We start from the raw sequence: 24,182 nt of genomic DNA on the forward strand, positions 1-24,182 counted from the left end.
TTTTACAGTCTTACTGGTTGTCTTATTTTATTTACAGGAAAATACATTTTCACATTGATGTAAATGAACACTCAGTGCACACCCTCACATGCAGAATGAACAACAGTACCAGAACAGGTGGGCTTAATTAAAACCTTTAGTCTGTTTTCTCACCATAAAACAAATTAAAAAGGAGACTAGAAAAGAGGGGAGGGGAAAAGCTGTTTATGCCTCTTGTTGTCTGTTAGTCCCATGTCTTTCTTGACTGAAACAGCATCACTAGGCCTATAGCACAACACTGACCCCATTCACACAACATAAATTAGTTTCATAAAATAATGACACAACACAAGCATTAGTTACAAGAGGTACCATTAAATTAACAACCATTGTGAAAATCAAACTTAAATTGTCACAGTTGCCAAAATTGAATGAATTGCCTACGACAAAGTAAAATGCTATGATACATGTCAAATACATTACATTCGGATGTTCCACTTATTAAAAAAATGACAAAAGAATTGTATCCATGAATTGTTACTAAGTCAAAGTGTTGTGGGAACATACTAGAGTCGGCATAACTTAACAGTTGCAATTTTATAGAATATCAAAGTATATTTGATTTTGTTTGACTTAGTATTGGTTAGATAGCTAACTCACGGCCATGTATACATGTTTTCATGTATACAGTTTCAAGCATCACCTCTTGATTCTACTCATTCCATACTATTCTCAGTCACTTTAAGACACTGTTTCATCCAGTAGTATACTGCAGATACTTCCTATCAACAGGGCTGAGCAACACAGAGTTCTTTACAGTACAAGGAAATCAGGTTTCACTGTCAGGTGTCCATTTCAAGACACAAAGTATTAGTTAGAATCCCAAAGAATGAGGAGAAGCCTGAATATGTAGGTTATTTTCAGGCTTATAACCTATTTATAACAGTAGTTATACCCAAGCATATTACAAAAGTTAAATACTTTACTTCCATGAACAACTAACTATTCATGGTGAAAGTTATTGTATTTATCCTCCCACAATGCTCTCTGTTTAGCAATGATTGAAAGAGACAGTTCAAATATAATGTGATTGAGGCATCACTCACACTCACCCATTCCATGCAGAGGCAAATATAAGTACCATATTAAAAGTATACATTACAATATATAGTTTACATATTTATAACTTACATACATTATTTTCCATGTCACTTCTCTTTAAGACAGTTTAGTCTGAGATGTAGTGGTAAAAATATAGCAGTTGCACTTGTTCTACACTTGTATGTGTACAACAAGTGTAAATATTCTGCCATTGCGGTTACCGATTTCATTCTGTGACACTGGTGTGTTACAGCCGGGGTATAAGCCAATCAAATAATCCAGCACTACTATGTGCCACCCAATCAGTATACTCAATGTTTGTAGGTATTACTGATTGAAAATACCGTATAGGGCAGGAATCATCAACTAGATTCAGCCACGAGCTGATTTCTTTCTTGAACGGAGGGTCAGGGAGGCGGAACATAATTACAAATAATTTGTAAACTGCAAATTGACGGCAAGAAGCCCAAACATATATAATATTTGACTTTAACGTAATCATTTCAAACCTTGCTTACATCTGTATTCGATCACATACATCTCTCTATTATGCTTGGGAATACTTTGACATTTCCAAAATGTAAATCACTTGGAGCTGATTTGCTGGTGTTTTTACAGTCTTAAATGTCAAACAATAAAAATAAAAAATACACTTTTTTTTTGCTCTTGGGGGGGGCCAAATAAAATCACCTGCGGGCCTAATTCGGTCCACGGACCGCCAGTTGGAGAACCCTGGTATAGAGGATACACTAACACAGCCAGGCTATAAGGCTACAGTACTAGAAGGACTGGTCTTGGATTTGACATATAGTAACCTCAGCAGAGCTGACAGCTTTATTCAGCAGAAGATTTACTGTACATACACAGGTTTGAACAGAGGCAGCATTATCAAACTCTAAAATGCTGACATTAAAAATACATTTTAAGACATTATCAAAAAAAGAAACAACAAAGTTCACAGTATAGTCTGAGATAGGTCGCTGATAACAAATATGAATTGCTGAACTAGACTGATTTTAGTGTGGGTGGATATAACAAGGTAACAGTTAATTAAACTCAGCAACCAAGTAAACCGTACTGAACCACAACGGAAAACAACAGTGCTTATTGTAAAACACAATGTAAACCTCTTGCTGAAGATGTGACATATTTTGTATAGGGGCGAAGATTGTAGACCGAGACAACACAAAACATCCTGTTCCACAGATATTACCCTAGTGACAGTGAGTAGGGCTTTGCCAGGTGATGTGTGTGTGTGTGTGCGTTAGCGTTCTTGTGCGTGCATTTGTGTGAGCGAGCCCAGTCCAATTCATGCTGTGCTATGCTGGAGACAAGACAGGATGCCTTGAAATCTATTGTATTTGTTCAGTAAACCATAAACCTATTGACAGACCAACAGCTCTGTCACTAATGCACTAATGTCCAATGATAGCTCCTAAGATAACCATCTCTTAGCCACTAACAAAGGCAAATCAGGGCTGTGGTGAAAGTATTGCACTATATAGGTCTAGGGAAGGGTGTTATTTAAAATGCAGAGCCAGATAACTTGAAAGCTACTGAGGTATTTTGAATATATTACTATACTGCAGTTCTGAGGAGAAAACCTGTGAAAAACACATTCAGTAAAAGTTATAAGGAAGATGTCCTTATGACATAACCCAGCGCCAGGGGTTGAGATAACAGAAAGGGACACTAATTTATTGTACTTTAAATTTGAGCAGTTGGGCTACCTTTAAAACTGTATGCTTATTAGCCTAACCTCAATGAATAACTTGATATGATTGTAAAAACTTGGACGATCATTGTTTGATATCATCGAATTACCTTTCTAGTATTTTTTTATATAAAGATGTAAAGGGTGCTGTCAAGGTGAGTCAGTGAGTCAAGGTTGAATAAAAACATTTGTAGACATCATTGGACAGGTAAAGGTGCAATGCTCGCTCACCATAATTAAAAAAAGTTTTATTAGACAAGTTTAAAAGACTGACGTAGAAGGTTATTAAAGGCCGAAACGTCAATATTTTAAACTTGTCTCATAAAACTACACATTTCTTTATGGAAAGCTTTGCGCCTTTTCCTATCCATAGTAGTTTTTTTATTAACACAAACAAATCTACACAATAAAATAAGGAAAATACTGTCTAAAAAAACCATAAGCCTACTACTTCACTTGATAACTACTACAGCAAAAAAAAAATATATTTCCTCAAATTGAGTAAAGTGCTAGAAATGAAAAATAATTTTACTTCATTGTTCAACCAAATAAAATGGAAGTCTCAGCTTGTCAGACATTTTAAGTCTCAACCATTCCAGCGACGAAAACTTCTATAAAACAACATTGTTGATGAATTCTTAAAATTCAACCCCAACACTGGAAACGTATGGGAATATGCGGTTGTTGTGCGTTGAAACCAAAAAAAGAATACTTTGACTTTCCTGAACATCCATCTCGCTCGCTCTTTCTTTCCTTCTTCTTCTTTCAGTCCTCTGCTGCGTCGGCTGTTTTGAGGACCGAGTCCTCTCCCAGGATCTTACAGAGTTCGTTGAGTCTGTGTTGCATCTTGGGTATTCCTGCAAGTGAGGATTCGAGGCGCTGTTTCTCCTCGGTTAGGGAGAGACGCGTAGCGGTGTCCAGCTGCTCGAACCTCCATCCTCCCTCACCATCAAACTGTAACAGGTGGGTGTGGTACTTCCTGTAGGTATGAAAAGTGGAGCAAGAATATGGGTTAAGGATGGGATTATTTCATGGTTGCGCTACGTTTAACTTTTTGATTAATTCATTATCCAGTCCAAGCACAACATGATTTCCAAATAGTATACAATTGTCTTTGACCTTATGGTTGTGTTATGTTATGAAAAAGTATTGCAGTGTTAATGATGGTGCATATCTTCTGTTCTATTGTGGTTGCAGTTATGTAGTGATTATTTTGTGCTGTGCCCAGCCCTGTTGCGTGGTGTAGTGTCATGTCATGTTGTGTTGTGTAAAATGTCATAGGGTTATTAAGTGACTGCTAAGGTTAAACAAGCAACTAAATAGCAGCAGCAATCTCCTGAGAGGAACAGACTTGCACGATATTGTGGTAGGTCTGTTTGTGTTGGCGCTGCAATCATGTTTAATGCCTGAGGCTAACTCAGAGAAAATACAGAACAGAGCACTGCTGACGTGACAACTAGTGGTGCATTTGCTTGTAGAGTATTAGTTGTTTTGCGTGATTTTTTTTACATTTCCTTTTTTATTTTTTCTACAGGTTTATATACATTTTTCCTTTAGAACTGTTCTACAGTGTTCAGTACAGAATCTGTGTGCTTCAAGAGAAAAAGCGGCATAAAATATTACACATTGGACGTTGAAGAAACTATCTGACTAGTCTTGCTTGCCATACTCATGGTGCTCTGCCTAAGTATCGGAGACACAGCGGCTGTCGGAAGAGACACTATGACTGCATTTACACAGGCAGCCCAAATCTGATATTTTTTCACGAATCGGTCTTTTGACCAATCAGATCAGCTCTGAAAAATATCTGACGTGAAAAGATCTGATGTGATTGGTCAAAATACCAATTAGTGGAAAAAATATCAGAATTGGGCTGGACAGACTGGTCCAGATATGATATATATCTCTTACCAGAGGGAGGGCCTGTGGGTGATTGACAGTAATGATATCCCAGCATCCTTCGCAGCCTGGAATATTTTTCCCTCCACGTCTATGCTGACAGCACTGGTGCACTCATCCAACAGGGCATACTTTGGCCTGACACACAAGAAAATGGAATTTAGTCATTTATAACTTTCTAATGAACAATTAATTAAATCAACTAGCCACCAATCAATCAGCTATCAAACAAGAGAGGAATATGGGCTATTCAATCAACAGCACCTCTAAATATCTACTATTATGTTTTTCCAACAGGGTTTAAAGGCCTAAGATGGCAGGCCAAGTCTTACCTGTTGTAGAACATGCGAGCCATGCCCATCCTCTGTTTCTCTCCCCCAGACAACACATCCTTCCAGTCCATCTCTGCATCCCAACCTACACACAGATAAACAGACACACATCACAGTCAGTTAATATTGGAAGTACTGTCATTGACTACAGTTTATTCTCCATTGGAATAAGTAGGTTAAACACTACACAAAGAACAACGCAAAGGGTTCAATTGTGTGTAACCATGGTACCAACTGTGGTGAGAGTTCAAAGTTCAAAAATATTCAATAGGAGAAATACGCAAACACGCTCACAATCAAATCAAATTGTATTTGTCACATGCACCGAATACAACAGGTGTAGACCTTACAGTGAAATGCTTACTTACAAGCCCTAACCAACAATGCAGCAAATTGTTTTTTATTACAAAAACACCAACAACAAATAATAAGAAATAAAAGTAACAAATAATTAAAGATAGAGCTGATTGTTGAAGAATAACAGGACCACTGGTCTCCAATTAAAAATATTCAATAGGAGAAATACGCAAACACGCTCACAATCAAATCAAATTGTATTTGTCACATGCACCGAATACAACAGGTGTAGACCTTACAGTGAAATGCTTACTTACAAGCCCTAACCAACAATGCAGCAATTTTTTTTTATTACAAAAACACCAACAACAAATAATAAGAATAAGAAATAAAAGTAACAAATAATTAAAGATAGAGCTGATTGTTGAAGAATAACAGGACCACTGGTCTCCAATTAACTACACTCTACATGTCCTTAATAAAACCAAAGATATGGAGAGGGATAGATAGACTGATGCTACTAGAAACATACAGAAATAACTTATTGAGTGGTCAAATGCACTACAGACAGCGCATAGTGTGATAAGAGATACAGAAACCTTTTGAGGAAGGATGTGTTAGCTGAGGGCCCCATTCAGTATATGTCTGTTGTTGTTTGGGAATCCCCTTAGAAACCATATCATTCATCTCAAGGGTAAAAATAGGTTACTGGGAGTTTTGTCAGGCTTCAGCTACCTCTTTTCAAAGTGCACCTGTTACTACGCCTTCAGACCCATACAACCCTTTTGTTCTAGGCTGATCGTATTTCCTTCACTGCCCCTTCCCGGGTTCTTACCGCCCTCGCGGGTCACTATCTGGTTGAGGTTAACGATGTCCAGTATGACCTCCAGGTCCTTGTCTCTGTAGCCTCTGTCGTGCATGTCCTTTAGAGAGTCTGGGTAGATCACCTGGTCTCTCAGGGTTCCAATGGACATGTACGGCCTGAGGAGAGAGAGAGGGAGGGGGGAGATAGTCAGACACAACATTTAGGTAAAGACGTCTGTGTGTGTGTGTGTGTGTGTGTGTGTCGCGTTTCACCATTCCAGTAAAGCCGTCAAAACACCTGGAAGATCTGGTAAATTATTCACTACTCTAAGGTCTGGTTTCTCTCTCTCACTCTCCATGGAGAGTCTAGAGGGTAAGGTTAGCTACTGCTGATTTTTAATACATTTAACTGTGTGTGTGTGTGTGCGTGTGTCTGTGTTTTTATTTTACTATCCTTGTGGGTACCACAAGTCCTCACAAGGATAGCAAAAAAAGGACAATTCTGACAAGTGGGGACATTTGCCGGTCCCCACAAGAAAAAATGCTATTTTAGGCTTAGGGGTTAGGTTTAGGGTTAGAATTAGGGTTAGGGTTAGAATTAAGGTTGGGGATAAGGTTAGGGGTTACGGTTAGGGTTTGGTATAGTTTTAGGGTTAGGGGTTAAGGTTAGGCTTAGGGTAAGTTTAAGGTTATGGTTAGGTTAAGGTTAGGAATAGATTTAGGGTTAAGGGTTAGGGAAAATAGGATTTTGGATGGGAATCAATTATTTGGTCACCACAAGGATAGCAATACAAATCTGTGAGTGTGTGTGTGTGTCACGTTTCAGCATTATTGAAAAGCAGTCAAACACCTGGAAGATCTGGTAAATATTTCACTACTCTTAAGGTCTGGCTTCTCTCTCTCACTCTCCATGGAGATCGAGTTACTGAGTCTAGAGGGTAAGGATCCCTACTGCTGATTTTCAATACCTTTAACTGTGTGTATGTAGTGTGTGTGTGTGTGCATTCATACAGAATATTCATCCGTGCATGCCTGTGTGTGTGCCTCTATGCAAGCTTGCATGTACAAATGTAGGATCTTAATTTGAGCCAGTTTGCTACAGCAGGAAAATAATCCTGCAGCAACAGGAAATGTGAATTATTATGTGGATTATAATTAATGGACATTTATTGTAGGAGTTGATACATTTTTCGTTAGGGAAAGTCAAGTCTGATATTTGTGGTAATTACAAACTTTAGAAGCTTTTTTAAAACCTTGAATTCCCTACAAGTTTGCATTTCCTGCTGTGCAAAAATCTCAGTAACAAAATAGTGATCAAATTAAGATCCTACAACTATACATGGATACATGTGTGTCAGTCAGTACATGTGTGGGCATAAGGATGTGTGTGACAGTGACAACCACTGACCTTTGTGGTATGTAGAACATGTGTTGTGGGGGGGGTTTGTGAAGCAGCCCCCCATAGACAGGCCACAGCCCACTGAGGATCCTGAACAGAGAACTCTTCCCACAGCCGTTAGGACCTGTGATCAACAGGTGCATACCTTCCTCCACCTGCAAGAAACATCATTCACACACACACACGTTATAGCCTTGGAGTACTGAATAGTCTCATCACAGCTGATGTGTCTAACAACCCATGACATGAGTTTGGCAAAGCGAGACTAGTCTGAATCACTTGATTCTATGTAGTCCCTACATATTTTTTGACATGGCTTATGTTGAGTATTAGGAAGCCATACTGTCCTTATTTTATACAATGCAATTTAGTGTGTGTGTCTGTTTGTGTGTGTGTGTGTGTGTGTGTGTGTGTGTGTGTGTGTGTGTGTGTGTGTGTGTGTGTGTGTGTGTGTACGTGTGTGATTATTACATGTGTGCTTCCTGTGCTTCCTAGCCAGGGTTCACTTCAAAAAGAAATTTAAATCTCAAAGTGAGCTAACTGCCCGGTAACACAACAAAGAACAAAGCATGTACACCCTACCCAAGGGGAAGATAGCTAGAGGGTTAGGCAAATATAGTAACAGCAAACACATCACAGGTACTGTAACATATAGAATGATTTAGTAGGATGCTGAGCAGGATCTTCAGTAGGACACACTTCCACAACACTTTGGAAATGGAAAACAAAAATCTGTTTTCTTATTGGATAAGTTCAGGTAGTACTTCATTTGAAGTTTTTCACTTCATTTGAAAACGTTTTATCACTACTGAACATCGCCCAGGATTTTGCTGTGATATTTCTCACCCTGAAGTTGAGACTGGAGACCACTATGTCTCCATTGGGAGTGATGATAGGGACACTCTCACACACGATGCCATTGTCCACATCGATGACTCTTCCTGCAGAAGCCCGACACCAAAAAAGCAAAGGAGAAATCAGTCATTGTGTGTCGATCAATAATTCATATGATCAGTTCAGTCAACGAGAGTACATGTGGCTGCCAGAAAAAAGTTTGGCAGCATTTAAAAAGTGTGAGAAAGTGTAAAAAAAAGTACAGCTGTAGATACTGAGGATGTAGCCAACTGACTAACTAGCTGTGTTAGTGAAGAGTATGTCCAGATGCACACGTTCGCAGTTAGTATAAGCCTATCGGTTAGAGCGTTGGGCCACTAACCGAAAGGTAGCTGGTTCGAATACTGGGCTGACATGGTAAAAAAATATGTCGCTGTACATATCAGGTGTTTGTGAAAATTAAACAAAACATATCATGATTACAGCTGAGTAATTTGACCACGATGGTCGGAAAAAACAGCAATAAAGATACACTGCACAGGATTAGCCTACGCTGTGTCCCAAATTGCACCCTATTCCCTTTATAGTGCACTACTTTTGACAAAGGCTCATAAAAGAAAGGCCCAAAAGCCAGTGTTTCCCAGAGGATTCTTTTCAGCAGCGGTGGCAAAGTTAGCGTGGGGGGAACGTCTGTGACAAGGTCATTTCTGGTGACTTTTGAAAATAACATTCTACTCCAAAATGAAAGAATATATGATTATGTTGACACCATCTGAAATATAATTTCCCCTTTAAAAACATTATAACCTGTAGCCTGAAATGAATAGGCTGAAGCTTGGGATGGCCCATCTGCATTTACAGTGCATTCAGAAAGTATTCAGACCCATTGACTTTTTCCCAAACAAATTCAAATTGAAATATCACATTTACATAAGTATTCAGACCCTTTACTCAGTACATGTTGAAGCACCTTTGGCAAATACAGCCTCAAGTCTTCTTGGTCTGACGCTACAAGCGTGGCACACCAGTATTTGGGGAGTTTTTCCCATTCTTCTCTGCAGATCCTCTCAAGTTCTGTCAGGCTGGATGGGAAGCGTCGCTGCACAGCTATTTTCAGGTCTCTCCAGAGATGTTTAATCGGGTTCCAGTCCGGGCTCTGGCTGGGCCAATCAAGGACATTCAGAGACTTGTCCCGAAACCACTCCTGCATTGTCTTGGCTGTGTGCTTAGGGTCGTTGTCCTGTTGGAAGGTGAACCTTCACCCCAGTCCGAGGTCCTGATTACTCTGGAGCAGGTTTACATCAAGGATCTCTCTGTACTTTGCTACATTCATTGTTTCCTCGATCCTGATCAGTCTCCCAGTCCCTGCCACTGAAAGACATCCCCACAGCATGATGCTGCCACCATGCTTCACCGTAGGGATGGTGCCAGGTTTCCTCCAGACGTAGCGCTTAGCATTCAGGCCAAAGAGTTCAATCTTGTTTTCATCAGACCAGAGAATCTTGTTTCTCATGGTCTGAGAGTCCTTTAGGTGCCGTTTGGCAAACTTCAAGGGGCTGTCATGTGCATTTTACTGAAGAGTGGCTTCCGTCTTGCCACTCTACAAAAAAGGCATGATTGGTGGAGTGCTGAAGAGATGGTTGCCTTTCTGGAAGGTTCTGCCATCTCCACAGAGGAACTCTGGAACTCTGTCAGAGAGACCATTAGGGTTGCAAAGGGTCGGAAACTTTCCAGTAAATTTCCAGAATTTTTCAGGAAATTTTCCATGGGAAGTTAAGCCCGGGAATGTTGATTAAATTCATCAAAAAAGCTAGCTTAAAACAGTGAACCTTTTTTGAAGGATACACATAAGGCAATTCTAGGTCTTGTGGCATATTTTGGTTAAACTATCCCCAATTCAATGGAATTGCAACCCTCTGCATGCACAGTGCATTCTTCCATCACATGTACAGCTGATTCTCAAGATCTTGCACACTAATGAGATGCTATTGAGCCCACACTACTACACTGTCTGCCGATATGGACAGCCCCATCAAGAGGATCCTCCTGGATTATATATTTTGGGAGAGAGTGGTAAGCAGCCTGAAACCTATAGCAGTAGCCATTGCACGGATTGAGGGAGACAATGCTATCCTGTCTGATGTTCAGACTCTGCTTGCAGATGTAAGAGAAGAAATCCATACTGCCCTGCCCACTTCACTGTTGATCCAAGCAGAGGAACTGCAGTTCTGAAATACATCAAAAAGCGTGAAAACTTCTTTCTGGAGCCCATACATGCCGCGGCGTACATGTTGGACCCCAAGTATGCTGGCAAGAGCATCCTGTCTGGTGCAGAGATTAACAAGGCCTATGGTGTCATCACTTCCTTGTCTCGCCACCTTGGCCTGGATGAGGGCAAGGTTCTTGGCAGTCTGGCGAAGTACACTTCCAAGCAAGAGCTTTGGGATGGAGATGCAATATGGCAGTCGTGCCAACATATCTCATCAGCCACCTGGTGGAAGGGACGGTGTGGACCTGAGGCTCTTTCCGCTGTTGCCTCCATCATCCTCCAAATCCCAACAATATCAGCCGCCTAAGAGCGCAACTGGTTCTTGTTTGGGAACACACACACCAAAGCACGCAACAGGCTGAACAATACAAGGGTTGAAAAATTGGTGGCCATCCAGACAAATTTGAGGCTTTTTGAGCCTGACAACAAGCCATCCTCAACAAGGTTGGAAAGTGACAGTGAAGATGAGGCCTCAGAGTCTGATGTTCAAGAGGTGGACATTGAGGAGGTCCAGGAAGAAGACATGGAAGCCTGACAGGAAGACAACCAGTTTCTAGACTATCATTTTACAAATGTTTTTGGGAGATGCGATGGATCATTGGGGATCATCAATATTCCCTTACTTTGTTGTTCAGTGAAATCATCCCATGTGAAGAGTCAACTCATTTAATTAAAGTTCAATTCGTAACTAAATAGTATTTTTTATTTCTATTGGAAGGATTAAATCATTTGCAATTACTTCTACTTATGATAAGATAAAAGGTTTATGTTTCTGTCTCCAATTTTGATATGGTAAATATATCCAATGCAAAAAACATCTACATTTAAATGCATTAATATTAATTTGCATATATTTCCGTTAATTCCCATATATTCCCGTTAATTCCCATATATTCCCGATAATTCTCACGGAAAGTTTCCACCTCTGAATATTCCCCAAAATGTGCAACCCAAGTGACCATCGGGTTCTTGATCACCTCCCTGACCAAGGCCCTTCTCCCCGAATGCTCAGTTTGGCAAGGCGGCCAGCTCGAGGAAGAGTCTTGGAGGTTACAAACTTCTTCCGTTTAAGAATGATGGAGGCCACTGTGTTCATGGGGACCTTCAACGCTGCTGAAATGTTTTGGTACCCTTCCCCAGATGTGTGCCTCAACACAATCCTGTATTGGAGCTCTACGAACAATTCCTTCGACCTCATGGCTTGGTTTTTGCTCTGACATGCATTGTCAACTGTGGGATCTTATATAGACAGGTGTGTGCCTTTCCAAATCATATCCAATCATATCCAATCAACTGAATTTACCACAGGTGGACTCCAATCAAGTTGTAGGAACAGCAAGGATGATCAATGTGAACAGGATAAACCTGCGCTCAATTTCGAGTCTCTTAGCAAAGGGTCTGAATACTTATGTAAATAAGGTATTTCTGTTTTTATTTTGAATACATTTTCAAACATTTACGTTTTGAAAAAAACGTACGTTTTAAAGTGAAAAAAAAAAACATTTACGTTTTAAAGCGAATTTCCTGCAATTTTATACAATTTGCCATGGGGCTGAGAGAAAATATGCCGATTAGAGCAAATTTCCTGCAATTCTACACACTTAGGCCTTCCCTGTGGCTCAGTTGGTAGAGCATGGTGTTTGCAATGCCATGGTTGTGGGTTCGATTCCCACGGGGGGCCAGTACAAAAAAAAATGCATGAAATGAAATGTATGCATACACTACTGTAAGTCGCTTTGGATAAGAGCGTCTGCTAAATGACTAAAATGTAAAAAAAATTTATGCATTGTTCTTATGCTATCTGAATGACTCAAACATTCTAACAAAATAATGCTATGCAATTTTGGGAATTTTAGATTCTGCCTGACTGTCTAGCTTTAATTTGGTGATTGTTAGTTCTCAAAGATTATCATATTTAATTTTTAATATATAGATCCATTATCTTTTATACATACTTTCTCTGTTTTAGTCATTTAACTTTACAATGAGAACGTTTTACCATGGCGATTTCTTTTTTATATACACTGTATATAAAAAAAATATATAAATATATAAATTATATTAAAAAAACATTTTCTACAATGTAGAAAATAGTGAAAATAAAGAAAAACCCTTGAATGACTAGGTGTCCGCAAACTTTTGACTGGTACTGTATACATACAGTTGAAGTCGAAAGTTTACATACACTTAGGTTGGAGTCATTAAAACTTGTTTTTCAACCACTCCACAAATTTCTTGTTAACAAACTATAGTTTTGGCAAGTCGGTTAGGACATCTACTTTGTGCATGACACAAGTCATTTTTCCAACAATTGTTTACAGACAGATTATTTCATTTATAATTCACTGTATCACAATTCCAGTGGGTCAGAAGTTTACATACACTAAGTTGACTGTGCCTTTAAACAGCTTGGAAAATTCCAGAAAATTATGTCATGGCTTTAGAAGCTTCTGATAGGCTAATTGACATAATTTAAGTCAATTGGAGGTGTACCTGTGAATGTATTTCAAGGCCTACCTTCAAACTCAGTGGCTCTTTGCTTGACATCATGGGAAAATCAAAATAAATCAGCCAAGACCTCAATTTCCAAACACCTGAAGGTACCACGTTCATCTGTACAAATAATAGTACGCAAGTATAAACACCATGGGACCACGCAGCCGTCATACCGCTCAGGAAGGAGAAGCATTCTGTCTCCTAGAGATGAACGTACTTTGGTGCGAAAAGTGCAAATCAATCCCAGAACAACAGCAAAGGACCTTGTGAAGATGCTGGAGGAAACAGGTACAAAGTATCTATATCCACAGTAAAATGAGTCCTATATCGACATAACCTGAAAGGCCGCTCAGCAAGGAAGAAGCCACTGCTCCAAAACCGCCTATAAAAAAGCCAGACTACGGGTTGCTACTGCAAAGTACAAAGATCATACTTTTTGGAGAAATGTCCTCTGGTCTGATGAAACAAAAATAGAACTGTTTGGCCATAATGACCATCGTTATGTTTGGAGGAAAAAGGGGGATGCTTGCAAGCCGAAGAACACCATCAACCGTGAAGCACGGGGGTGGCAGCATCATGTTGTGGGGGTGCTTTCCTGCAGGAGGGACTGGTGCACTTCACAAAATAGACGGCATCATGAGGATGGAAAATTATGTGGATATATTGAAGCAACATCTCAAGACATCAGTCAGGAAGTTAAACCTTGGTCGCAAATGGATCTTCCAAATGGACAATGACCCCAAGCATACTTCCAAAGTTGTGGCAAAATGGCTTAAGGACAACAAAGTCAAGGTATTGGAGTGGCCATCACAAAGCCCTGATCTCAATCCTATAGAAAATTTGTGGGCAGAACTGAAAAAGCATTTGCGAGCAAGGATTGCCTACAAACCTGACTCAGTTACACCAGCTCTGTCAGGAGGAATGGGCCCATATTCACCCAACTTATTGTGGGAAGCTTGTGGAAGGCTACCCGAAACGTTTGACACAAGTTAAACAATTCAAAGGCAATGCTACCAAATACTAATTGAGTGTATATAAACTTCTGACCCACTGGGAATGTGATGAAAGAAATAAAAGCTGAAATAAATCATTCTCTCTTCTATTATTATGACATTTCACATTCTTACAATAAAGGGGTGATCCTAACTGACCTAAGACAGGGAATATTTACTAGGATTAAAGGTCAGGAATTGTGAAAAACTGAGTTTAAATGTATTTGACTAAGGTGTATGTAAACTTCTGACTTCAACTATATATATATGTGGCAACGATTTAGAAGTGGTGGCCTGCCACTGGTAAATTTATATGGATAAACACTGAAAGTAGTGCACTATATAGGGAATAGCGTGCCATTTGGGGCGGACTCTGTCTCTCTGTAACCTTTATAAAAATATGTTGATTCAACGTATACTGTAATTGTAAGGCAACAAGCTGCAGTTGGATAGTGAGTTTGCTCAACATTTGTGCATATACAGTGAGCTCCAAAAGTATAGGGACAGTGACTTTTTTGTTGTTGTTTTGGCTCTGTATTCCAGCACTTTGGATATGAAATGATACAATGACTATGAGGTTAAAGTGACTGTCAGCCTTAATTTAAGGGTATTTTCATCCATATCGAGTAAACCGTTTTAGAAATTACAGCACTTTTTGTACATTGCCTGCCCCCCCCATTTTAGGGAACCAAATGTATTGGGACAAAATCACTTAAATGTGTATTAAAGTATTTGGTCCAATATTACTAGCAAGCAATGACTACATCAATCTTGTTGGATGCATTTGCTGTTTATTTTGGTTGTTTCAGATTATTTTGTGCCCAATAGAAATGAATGGTGAAAATTGTGTCATTTTGGAGTCACTTTTACCGTAAATAAGAATAGATTATGTTTCTGAACACTTCTACATTCATGTGGATGCTATCATGATTACGGAATATCCTGAATGAATCGCGAATAATGAAGTTACAGATGCACAATTATCATTGAAGCTGGTAACCCTCCGGCTGCTGGCTCACTCCCTGCATGCAGCTCGGGGATTTGAACCGGCAACCTTTTGGTTACCAGGCTACCGGCCCGCCTCTCTAACCCAGATGCTACCACCACCCCCTGATGTAGTAAAGTGGTATACTATGGTATAGTTGTGTACTGAATAGGGAATAGCATGACATTTAAGTGTCTCAGAATGTGTATGTGTATCTTACGTACCGCTGGGCAAATGTGTACTAAATGCTTAACATCTCAGACAGTCTACCTTTGATTTCCAAAGGCCCATCGATGTGCATCTCTGGCCTGGCCACGTTCTTCTTCTCTCCTGTTCCCGTGGTCGATGTGGACGAGCGCTTGTACATGCCCCTCTGCACCTCGCCAAACACCAGGAACATGTTGTAGACGCGCGTCGTGTAGCCCGCCAGCTCTGTCACCTATTACAGACAACCAAAAAGGTCAGAGGTCATACGTTGAGGTAAATAACACTGGAGTCAGACTGAACAGAAAAGGGGTCAGTTAGGTCATCTTACCCAACAGAGTTCACCACCATTGCCCAACAGTAGATGTTTGGGAAGATGTCTTTGGGAAAACACTTTACATTAATGCACGTGAACTACGGGAGCAGCCAGCAGCAGAGCTGGTCTATAGCAGTGAATTGCAGCGTGCACTGAAACTCTGGTCAGGATAACAGTACAAGGTGAAGGGCCATTATTTGATCAAATGATGCAAAAGCCCTCTGTATAATTTAAGAACCAATTTTCACTCATAGCTTAATATGACTCTAAACAATGGCTGTTTTGGTTTTTTAATAGCTGTTTGTATCTGTGTTTAGGGAACACACAGTGCTGATGATGGCCCGAGGCCTTCCTACAGATAACATAGCCTGTATAATGGGATGACTGTACACTCAGAAAAATAGCATGACATTTTAAAAAAAGGGTTCTAGAAGGGTTCTGCAGCTGTCCCCATAGGAGAACCCTTCAGTTCCAGGTAAAACCCTTTTGGGTTAAATGTACAACCCTCTGTGGAAAGGGTTCTATTTTTTTTATAATATTTTTTTTTACCTTTATTTAACTAGGCAAGTCAGTTGAGAACAAATTCTTATTTACAATGACGGGCTCCCCGGCCAAACCTGGACGACTCTGGGCCAATTGTGCGCCGCCCTATGGGACTCCCAATCACGGCCGGATGTGATACAGCCTGACTGACTGTGACCCAAAAGGGTTTTACCTGGAACCAACAGGGGTTCTTCAAAGGGTTATCCTATGGGAACAGCCGAAGAAGCGTTTTTTTGTTCTAGATAGCACCTTTTTTTCTAAGAGTGTAGTGTCAACAGGAGCAACAGCCTACACACACTTGGAGATGGAAGGGAGGGAATGAGGGGGGTGGAGAGAGATAGTGACATACTGTAGCCTAGAGACAGAAACAATCCCAGTCACGGAATCATCTCCCTATAGGGTACTGCTAGAGGGAACTCCCTGAAAACAACCTAAACAGACTAGAAATAGGCCTACAGTATATGATCATTACTGAGATTATCTAGCCATTACAGATTGCCTAGACACAAACAGATTTCCTAGACATTGCAAATTGTCTACAGTGCTGCATGCCTGCAAAAAACAAATCAGTCATACATACGTGATTCAAATGAGTTGCATGCAAAACCTCAAACATTTCAAGGAGATCTCTTCCAGGTTAGTTAGGGTGCTATTGGATTGGTAATGAGGAGCTGAACCCAGCCAGACAGGCTACATGGGTTGTGGCAGGCAGTCTCTGGGGCTGGCTGGCTGTGTTAACTCTCTCCTGGGAGAGAGGGCTACTAGGTATAGCCTTCCCTGGTGGAGGATTATAATTATAAACCAGATGGAGGATTTATTCACAGTTAGGCAAAGCCAGCCAGCCAGCAGAGTGGCAGAGGGGGAAAGCCTCTAAAGTAGAACTGACAGCACTTTAACAATATTCAATCTCATTCAAATCTGTACACCCCCAGGAAGAATATGACACTTATTCTTTTTTTACATTTTCTGACAAGCGAGCATTTTTCACGTTTTCATAAATTCATAGAATGTTTGAGAACGATGTAGTAAGGCATTTGTGACATTTCTATAGCAATATAGAGTGGGAAAGCGGCCGTGCGTTTGGACAATTAAGACACTGGAGTAAATAAAACAGAATAAAAACATCTGTCCTGTCCAGGATCGGAGTCTACGCAGACCTGTGCGCCATAGCCAATCAGAGCTACAGTAGGCCTATATGCAAATAAGCCATTTGCCACATGGGCCTGACGATCATTCACTTTGAACTGGATATGTGTTTACAGGCAGTAGCAACAGCGCAACTTTAGATCATTAGAAAACATTCGACAAAAGCCACAAAATACACCTGAATGGATTTCTGCAAATACTGTATGTAAACACCACTGGAGTCTTACATTTGGGAACTTTACAATCCTATTGATCAAACAACCATGAAATGGTAGCCCTTGTATGCCTATGCACATCAACAAGATCAATAACTAATGCTAGCCAGAGCGGGATGAGCTAAAATCTAATGAGGGAACATTAGATAAACCCTCTCAAACTTTTTCAGTGGCCATCAAAATTCCACTGATAAACGATGGGGAATACTAGCTTTCTCGTCCTCCTGCAGCTTGCCTGCCAATGCATGCTTGTCCCAACCCACGTTTTGATAACTGAATGGGAACTTGCCTGCCCGCCCGCCCATTTGATCAATGCCAAATACATTTGATTGACAACTAAGAGATATGCTAACTGTGGATAACAGTCATTCAAGTTCAGCATAGCTAGCTAGCTAGTCATCTATGCACTTAACTAGCGAATGGAGGACACGTTTCCCTTGCTTCATTTTCATGCCAGCCAAGTCGGCTATACTCCTGTTGTAAAGATAAACAATGTGCTTAATATTAGGAAAGTTGAGAAATAAATACAGTAGGCCCAGCCTATAGTAAGCTGATGGGATCCTCCTCTTTTTAATAGTGGCCATCACTTTGTTTTCTCACGCAATTGCATAGCCTATAGAACCACCTGGTGGTTTACCCAATAAATTACTAGTAGTTTATAAATAGAGTATATGACTCTCTTTTTCTTTAGATTTATTGTGATGGTGTAGGCTATATTACATGGATTTGTTAGACTTTTTAAAATGTAGACGCTCCAAAGGTATGCATCAGTGGCTTGTAGGTGTCACACTGGTATAAAGGAGACAGGCGCAGGAATACACAATAGGGGTTTTTAATACACCCAAAACAAACACGTATACAAAAACACTGGGCTGTACCCAAACAAAAGAGCGAGGGTAAACCTTGTTGACCAATACGGGACGATACCCGTAATACACAATATATATAGCACGCAGCATAACAGCTGCACCAACGCATGGGTACTCACACCACCAACAAACATGGGAACAATAACCGACAGAGGGAACAGAGGGCACATATATAACATACTAATCAGGGGAAATGGAAACCAGGTGTGTGTAATCAGACAAGACAGTCCGGGGGTTGATGATAATGAATCCCGTTCAGTGAAGCCTAGAAAGCCGGTAACGTAAACCTCCGGAACTGGTGAACAGAATGAGCATCAGTACCGGGGGGGATCCGTGACAGTAGGCTATGTGTGGAAGCCAGAAGATGCTAAATGTGTTTATGTTAATTAACGGTCAATTACCGTGAGACCGGCAGTTATTTGCTTGACAATCCCCGGCTGACAAAATGTCATGACCGCCACAGTCTCAGGCTGTGTTCAGACAGTGTGCTGTGACAGCAGCAGTAACGTAATGTGTACTACCTGTGACAGTCTGAATGTGTGTGGCCCTGTAGCATAACATACCATACTATTACATAACCTATTGGGGTGTGTGGCCCTGTTCAGACACTGCAATAGGCTAGCTGCAGGGTGAGCTGCAGTGAGTGAATATTATCTCAGGAATGTATCTCTGGCAGGCACTGCCTGCCTCTTAGGGTGCCACAGCAACACACAGCAACAATCCCTGCATGCACAGGCAAGTTGGGTGACATCCAAAAAAACAACATAATAACCACAGTCTGTCCTTTTTCATAGTCTGTGTTTTCTCCACACTGTATAGTATATGACTAAAAGTAGCCTAACCTTCAGTAGGAAGTGTGATACTGTAGGTCCAAGACAGAGACAGCTGTCTGATTTGCAAGGCAAAGGATTTCAAAAACCAGTCTGACACCAACAATACTCAATTCCTCTTATTGAAAGGTCAACCCTCCCCCACAGAGTGAACCAGTGCACATTTTCTTGTACATCAGCCCTTTTTCTCACATCCATGTAACACTGTAGATATAACTGTCATATTCACAAATATTGAAGTGGGCATATGACAACCAACACAGACAACATTCAAATCAGCACTGTGATGGGGGACATAAAATGTCCTTTTGTGCTAAATTCTGGTAACTCATAAATAAATGACTGCTAAAAATATATATGCATGAATAGACATCATCATTTTGGGATAAAAATAAGGGATTACGTCCCTATGATTCAATGAATGAGCACGGCCCTTCTTTGGTGTTGCTTCATGTCTGTCTGCAACCTTGACAGACAGTTTGAGAGTCCTCTTGTCATGAGTGGGTCTAGTGGCTCACTCTAACACTGTCCTATCACTCTATAATGCCACTTGAATGTAAGAGGAGATGAGACAGGAGAGAGAGAAAGTGAGAGAGAAGAGAAGAAGGGAGAGCAGAGAGGACAGAGAAGAGTGAGACGTCACCTCTTTGTAGGAGGACATGATTCTCTCGATGGCGTCAGCTCCAGAGGCCAGGAGATTGCGTGCGGTGGTGAAAGCCTCTGTCCTCTCGCTCACCAGCACCTGAGTCTGACCGTCGGCAGTTTCTGTGAGAGGGGAAATTAAGGTGAGACACTATGAGATGACATACTGGGCCCCTAGCCCTTTGGCTTTCTGATCAGTGAACTCTTAGGGGGTATGGCCTAAGGAAGGGCCTAGGAACTAGGGAAAGGGGCTAAAGACTGAAATGGAACAGAGCCATTCTGTGCTTAGACCAGCAAGACTGTAATGCCGGCTCGTTTGTTTGTGGCCAAAAACCAAACAGTTGCCATGTTATCAGTGTGCATGACACTGATTGGGGTGGAGAACACATGAGGTTGGTGGCACCTTAATTGCGGAGGACGGGCTCGTGGTAATAGCTGGAGCGGAATTTGTGGAATGGTATCAAATACATCAAACACATGGTTTCCATGTGTTTGAGGCCATTCCATTCGCTCCGTTCCAGCCATTACTATGAGCCGTCCTCCCCTCAGCAGTCTCCACTGGTGGAGACAACAGTAGCATTCAGTTAGTTAGCAGCTAACAGGATAATAGGGACAAGAGGATGAATATACCCTTATCAGCACAACAAAGTTCTTGACACCATTCAGTTGAATGACACCTTAAGGGTATCATTGAGATAGTTGGTTCCTGTGGGTTAACACATGCTGATCAGCTACTACAGTACAGTTGAAGTCGTAAGTTTACATACACCATAGCCAAATACATTTAAACTCAGTTTTCACAATTCCTGACATTTAATCGTAGTAAATATTCCCTGTCTTAGGTCAGTTAGGATCACCACTTTATTTTAAGAATGTGAAATGTCAGAATAAGAGTAGAGAGAATGATTTATTTCAGCTTTAATTTCTAACATCACATTCCCAGTGGGTAAGAAGTTTACATACACTCAATTCGTAGTTGGTAGCATTGCCTATAAATGGTTTAACTTGGGTCAAACGTTTTGGGTAGCCTTCCACAAGCTTCCCACAATAAGTTGATTGAATTTTGTCCCATTCCTCCTGACAGAGCTGGTGTAACTAAGTCAGGTTTGTAGGCCTCCTTGCTCATACATGCTTTTTCAGTTCGCCCCACAAATTTTCTATAGGATTGAGGTCAGGGCTTTGTGATGGCCACTCCAATACCTTGACTTTGTTGTCCTGAAGCCATTTTGCCACAACTTTGGAAGTATGCTTGGGGTCATTGTCCATTTGGAAGACTCATTTGCGACCAAGCTTTAACTTCCTGACTGATGTCTTGAGATGTTGCTTCAATATATCCACATCATTTTCCATCCTCATGATGCCATCTATTTTGTGAAGTGCACCAGTCCCTCCTGCAGCAAAGCACCCCCAAAACATGATGCTGCCACCACCCGTGCTTCACGGTTGGGATGGTGTTCTTCGGCTTGCAAACCTCCCCCTTTTTCCTCCAAACATAACAATGGTCATTATGGCCAAACAATTCTATTTTCGTTTCATCAGACCAGAGGACATTTCTCCAAAAATACGATCTTTGTCCCCATGTGCAGTTGCAAACCATAGTCTGTTTTTTTAATGGCGGTTTTGGAGCAGTGGCTTCTTCCTTGATGAGCGGCCTTTCAGGTTATGTCGATATATGACTCGTTTTACTGTGGATATAGATACTTTTGTACCCGTTTCCTCCAGCATCTTCACACGGTCCTTTGCTGTTCTTCTGGGATTGATTTGCACTTTTCTCAACAAAGTACGTTCATCTCTAGGAGACAGAACGTGTCTACTTCCTGAGCGGTATGACGGCTGCGTGGTCCCATGGTGTTTATACTTGTGTACTATTGTTTGTACAGATGAACGTGGTACCTTCAGGCGTTTGGAAATTGCTCCCAAGGATGAACCAGACTTGTGGAGGTCTACAATTCTTTTTTCTGAGGTCTTGGCTGATTTCTTTTGATTTTCCGTCGAGCAAAGAGGCACTGAGTTTGAAGGTAGGCCTTGAAATACATCCACAGGTACACCTCCAATTGACTCAAATGATGTCAATTAGCCTTTCAGAAGCTTCTAAAGCCATGACATCATTTTCTGGAATTTTCCAAGCTGTTTAAAGGCACAGTTAACTTAGTGTATGTAAACTTCTGACACACTGGAATTGTGATACAGTGAATTATAAGTGAAATAATCTGTCTGTAAACAATTGTTGGAAAAATTACTTGTGTCATGCACAAAGTAGATGTCCCAACCGACTTGCCAAAACTATAGTTTGTTAACAAGAAATTTGTGGAGTGGTTGAAAAACGAGTTTTAATGACTCCAACCAAAGTGTATGTAAACTTCCGACTTCAACTGTATGTGGCATATGCAAATTAAGAGGGACTGTTTTTTGGGGCTTTGTGTGATCAGCACAAAATTACCTAAATAGAATCAAATGTCAATCGATTCAAATGAAAGACGGAATAGGCTGCCTACTGGTATGCAGAAACAGAGATAAACCATGAAAACTATTCCCTCTTCCCGGAGATGCTGTACTCGAAAACAAGAGGGTTTAGAAGAAAACAAGATGGTGTCGTGATGACTATTACCGCTGTCAGCGAAGCCTGTAGCTGTGATGATGGGCACAGCCACCATGACCAGTCCACAGCTACTCCACACGTACTTCATGAGGAACTGCTCTATCATGATGTACCACAGACGCTTGGACAGGATCAAGTTCATCTGCTCCGCCAGGGCCCGGTAGCACTTCTGCAGCTGACGCATCTCCACCTGACATACACAGGACAGACAGACACAAACAGGCAGTTTACATTACAGTCACAAAGTATCTAGCCTACACAGTATAGCACATTTACAACAAATGCATTACAATAGTTTTCACATTACATTCACATTGCATGTTAGTTATTTTGCACTTGCAGACAGTCTTATCTAAAACAAGTACATATAAGGAGGCTGTCAATCAAATGATTGAAAATCACTTTTGGGAATTGGATATGATGTCATGGGTGTGCATTGGATCCAACTCCAAGGGATCCAACCCATGGGTATTTCTATTGTAATAAATGCATAGTGACTTAGCATGCAAAATCCACCATGCATCCTTCCTTGTATACCTTGTGGCCCCTGTAGAAGGCTATCTCCTCTGCATTGGCAATGATCCTGGAATGCACATAGCGCAAATGGCCTTTCCTGTGGGCCTCTTCAGCTACTAGTTTTCCGAATTTCGGCGAGCAGGCCCTCAGAACCTTGGCCGTGCAAAACACCACCAGCCCAGCCAGCAGGGTCGGCCCGCTGGCGTTGGCCCCCCTGGACCGGGCCGTCTGGATGAGGGTGTAGGAGGTGAGTATCACATCCAAGATGGGCTTAGTGAGGTTCGAGTAGAGATGCGCCACGGATTGGGAAAACATCATTACGTCCTCGGTAAGAGACTGGTCCGGGTTGGTCAGTCTCCCGTCCATGTTGCTAACTTTGTAGTAGGTCTGGTCTGTGAAATAGGTGGTGTAGGCATGGTCCACTAGCCGTGTGCGGAAGGCGAGGGCCAGCTTGCATTCCAGGTAACGGATAACGCTGTTCACGAATGTGGCCGGGATAGCAATAAGGAGCCATTTCATCAGTTGGATGATGAAGCTTCGTGGTTCTTTCTCAACGATTGTTTTCACAATCTTGCCATCCAAGCCTGCGACATAGATAGACAGAAACGTCCGGGAAATCAACGCGACAGAATGCAGAGACAGCAATCCAAGCTCTTTGGAGACAAGCTTTGGAAAGAGAATTTTTATGAGTTCAAGTATCTGCTTAAAAAATTCCGCGTTTACACCAGGTGACTTTTTATGACTCAGTGCATCTGTTTGTGATTTAACCGTCGAGCCATTTTCCTCTCCTTTAGACCCCCTGCTATTCTTGCATTCTTTCCGTTTCACGAATTGTCTGCAGACGATGGGGTACAGGGTTTTCACCCCATAGGCAGCGGCCGCGAGAAAGATAGCTCGCTTCGCTGCAGTCGCCCGGTCCCATTTCACTCTGGACGCCGCATCAAGTATGTTGGACATCTTTCCCCTACAAAGCGATCAAAGAGCTAGTCTTCTTTGATGTTATTCCGTGCTACATCCACCGGGAGTTAGTATCATGATGGAAAAAACATCTACCTCATACAATGGTGCGATGTTTCCGCTAGAAAACCCAACCGCTAGCTACGTTCTAGTATTTCCGTCATTTGGTTTGGCAGTGTTTTATTTGGGCAACACCCCGGAAGGACACGATCGGTTGTGAGTGACATTAAAATGAGGTCCTACT

The 24,182-nt window shown here is 41.3% G+C and overlaps 1 protein-coding gene across 1 annotated transcript; it reads right to left on the reverse strand.

Moving 5' to 3' along the window:
• On the reverse strand, positions 1–24,166 carry LOC115198656 (ATP-binding cassette sub-family D member 2-like). The gene is made up of 10 exons (XM_029760772.1): positions 23,003–24,166; positions 22,475–22,655; positions 19,868–19,989; positions 15,372–15,540; positions 8,372–8,466; positions 7,535–7,680; positions 6,158–6,303; positions 5,026–5,110; positions 4,706–4,831; positions 1–3,773 (listed from the first exon to the last, which is right to left on the reverse strand). Exons 1-10 carry the CDS (start codon positions 23,936–23,938, stop codon positions 3,560–3,562), a joined length of 2,220 nt encoding a protein of 739 aa, XP_029616632.1. The 5' UTR covers positions 23,939–24,166; the 3' UTR covers positions 1–3,559.
• Between the last annotated feature and the right edge of the window lie 16 nt (positions 24,167–24,182).

Source organism: Salmo trutta, chromosome 8 (genome assembly GCF_901001165.1).
Source record: "Salmo trutta chromosome 8, fSalTru1.1, whole genome shotgun sequence".
Lineage (NCBI taxonomy): Eukaryota > Metazoa > Chordata > Actinopteri > Salmoniformes > Salmonidae > Salmo > Salmo trutta.

What these genes read in the sequence shown, in the direction of transcription:
- LOC115198656 (XM_029760772.1), bottom strand. Translation starts at nt 23,938, where the DNA reads ATGTCCAACATACTTGATGCGGCGTCCAGAGTGAAATGGGACCGGGCG. An exon ending in TACAGGCTTCGCTGACAGCG is followed by an intron (nt 19,990 to 22,474) that starts GTAATAGTCATC and finishes CCCCTCTCACAG; the next exon opens with AAACTGCCGACGGTCAGACT. An exon ending in TCATGTCCTCCTACAAAGAG is followed by an intron (nt 15,541 to 19,867) that starts GTGACGTCTCAC and finishes TGTCTGTAATAG; the next exon opens with GTGACAGAGCTGGCGGGCTA.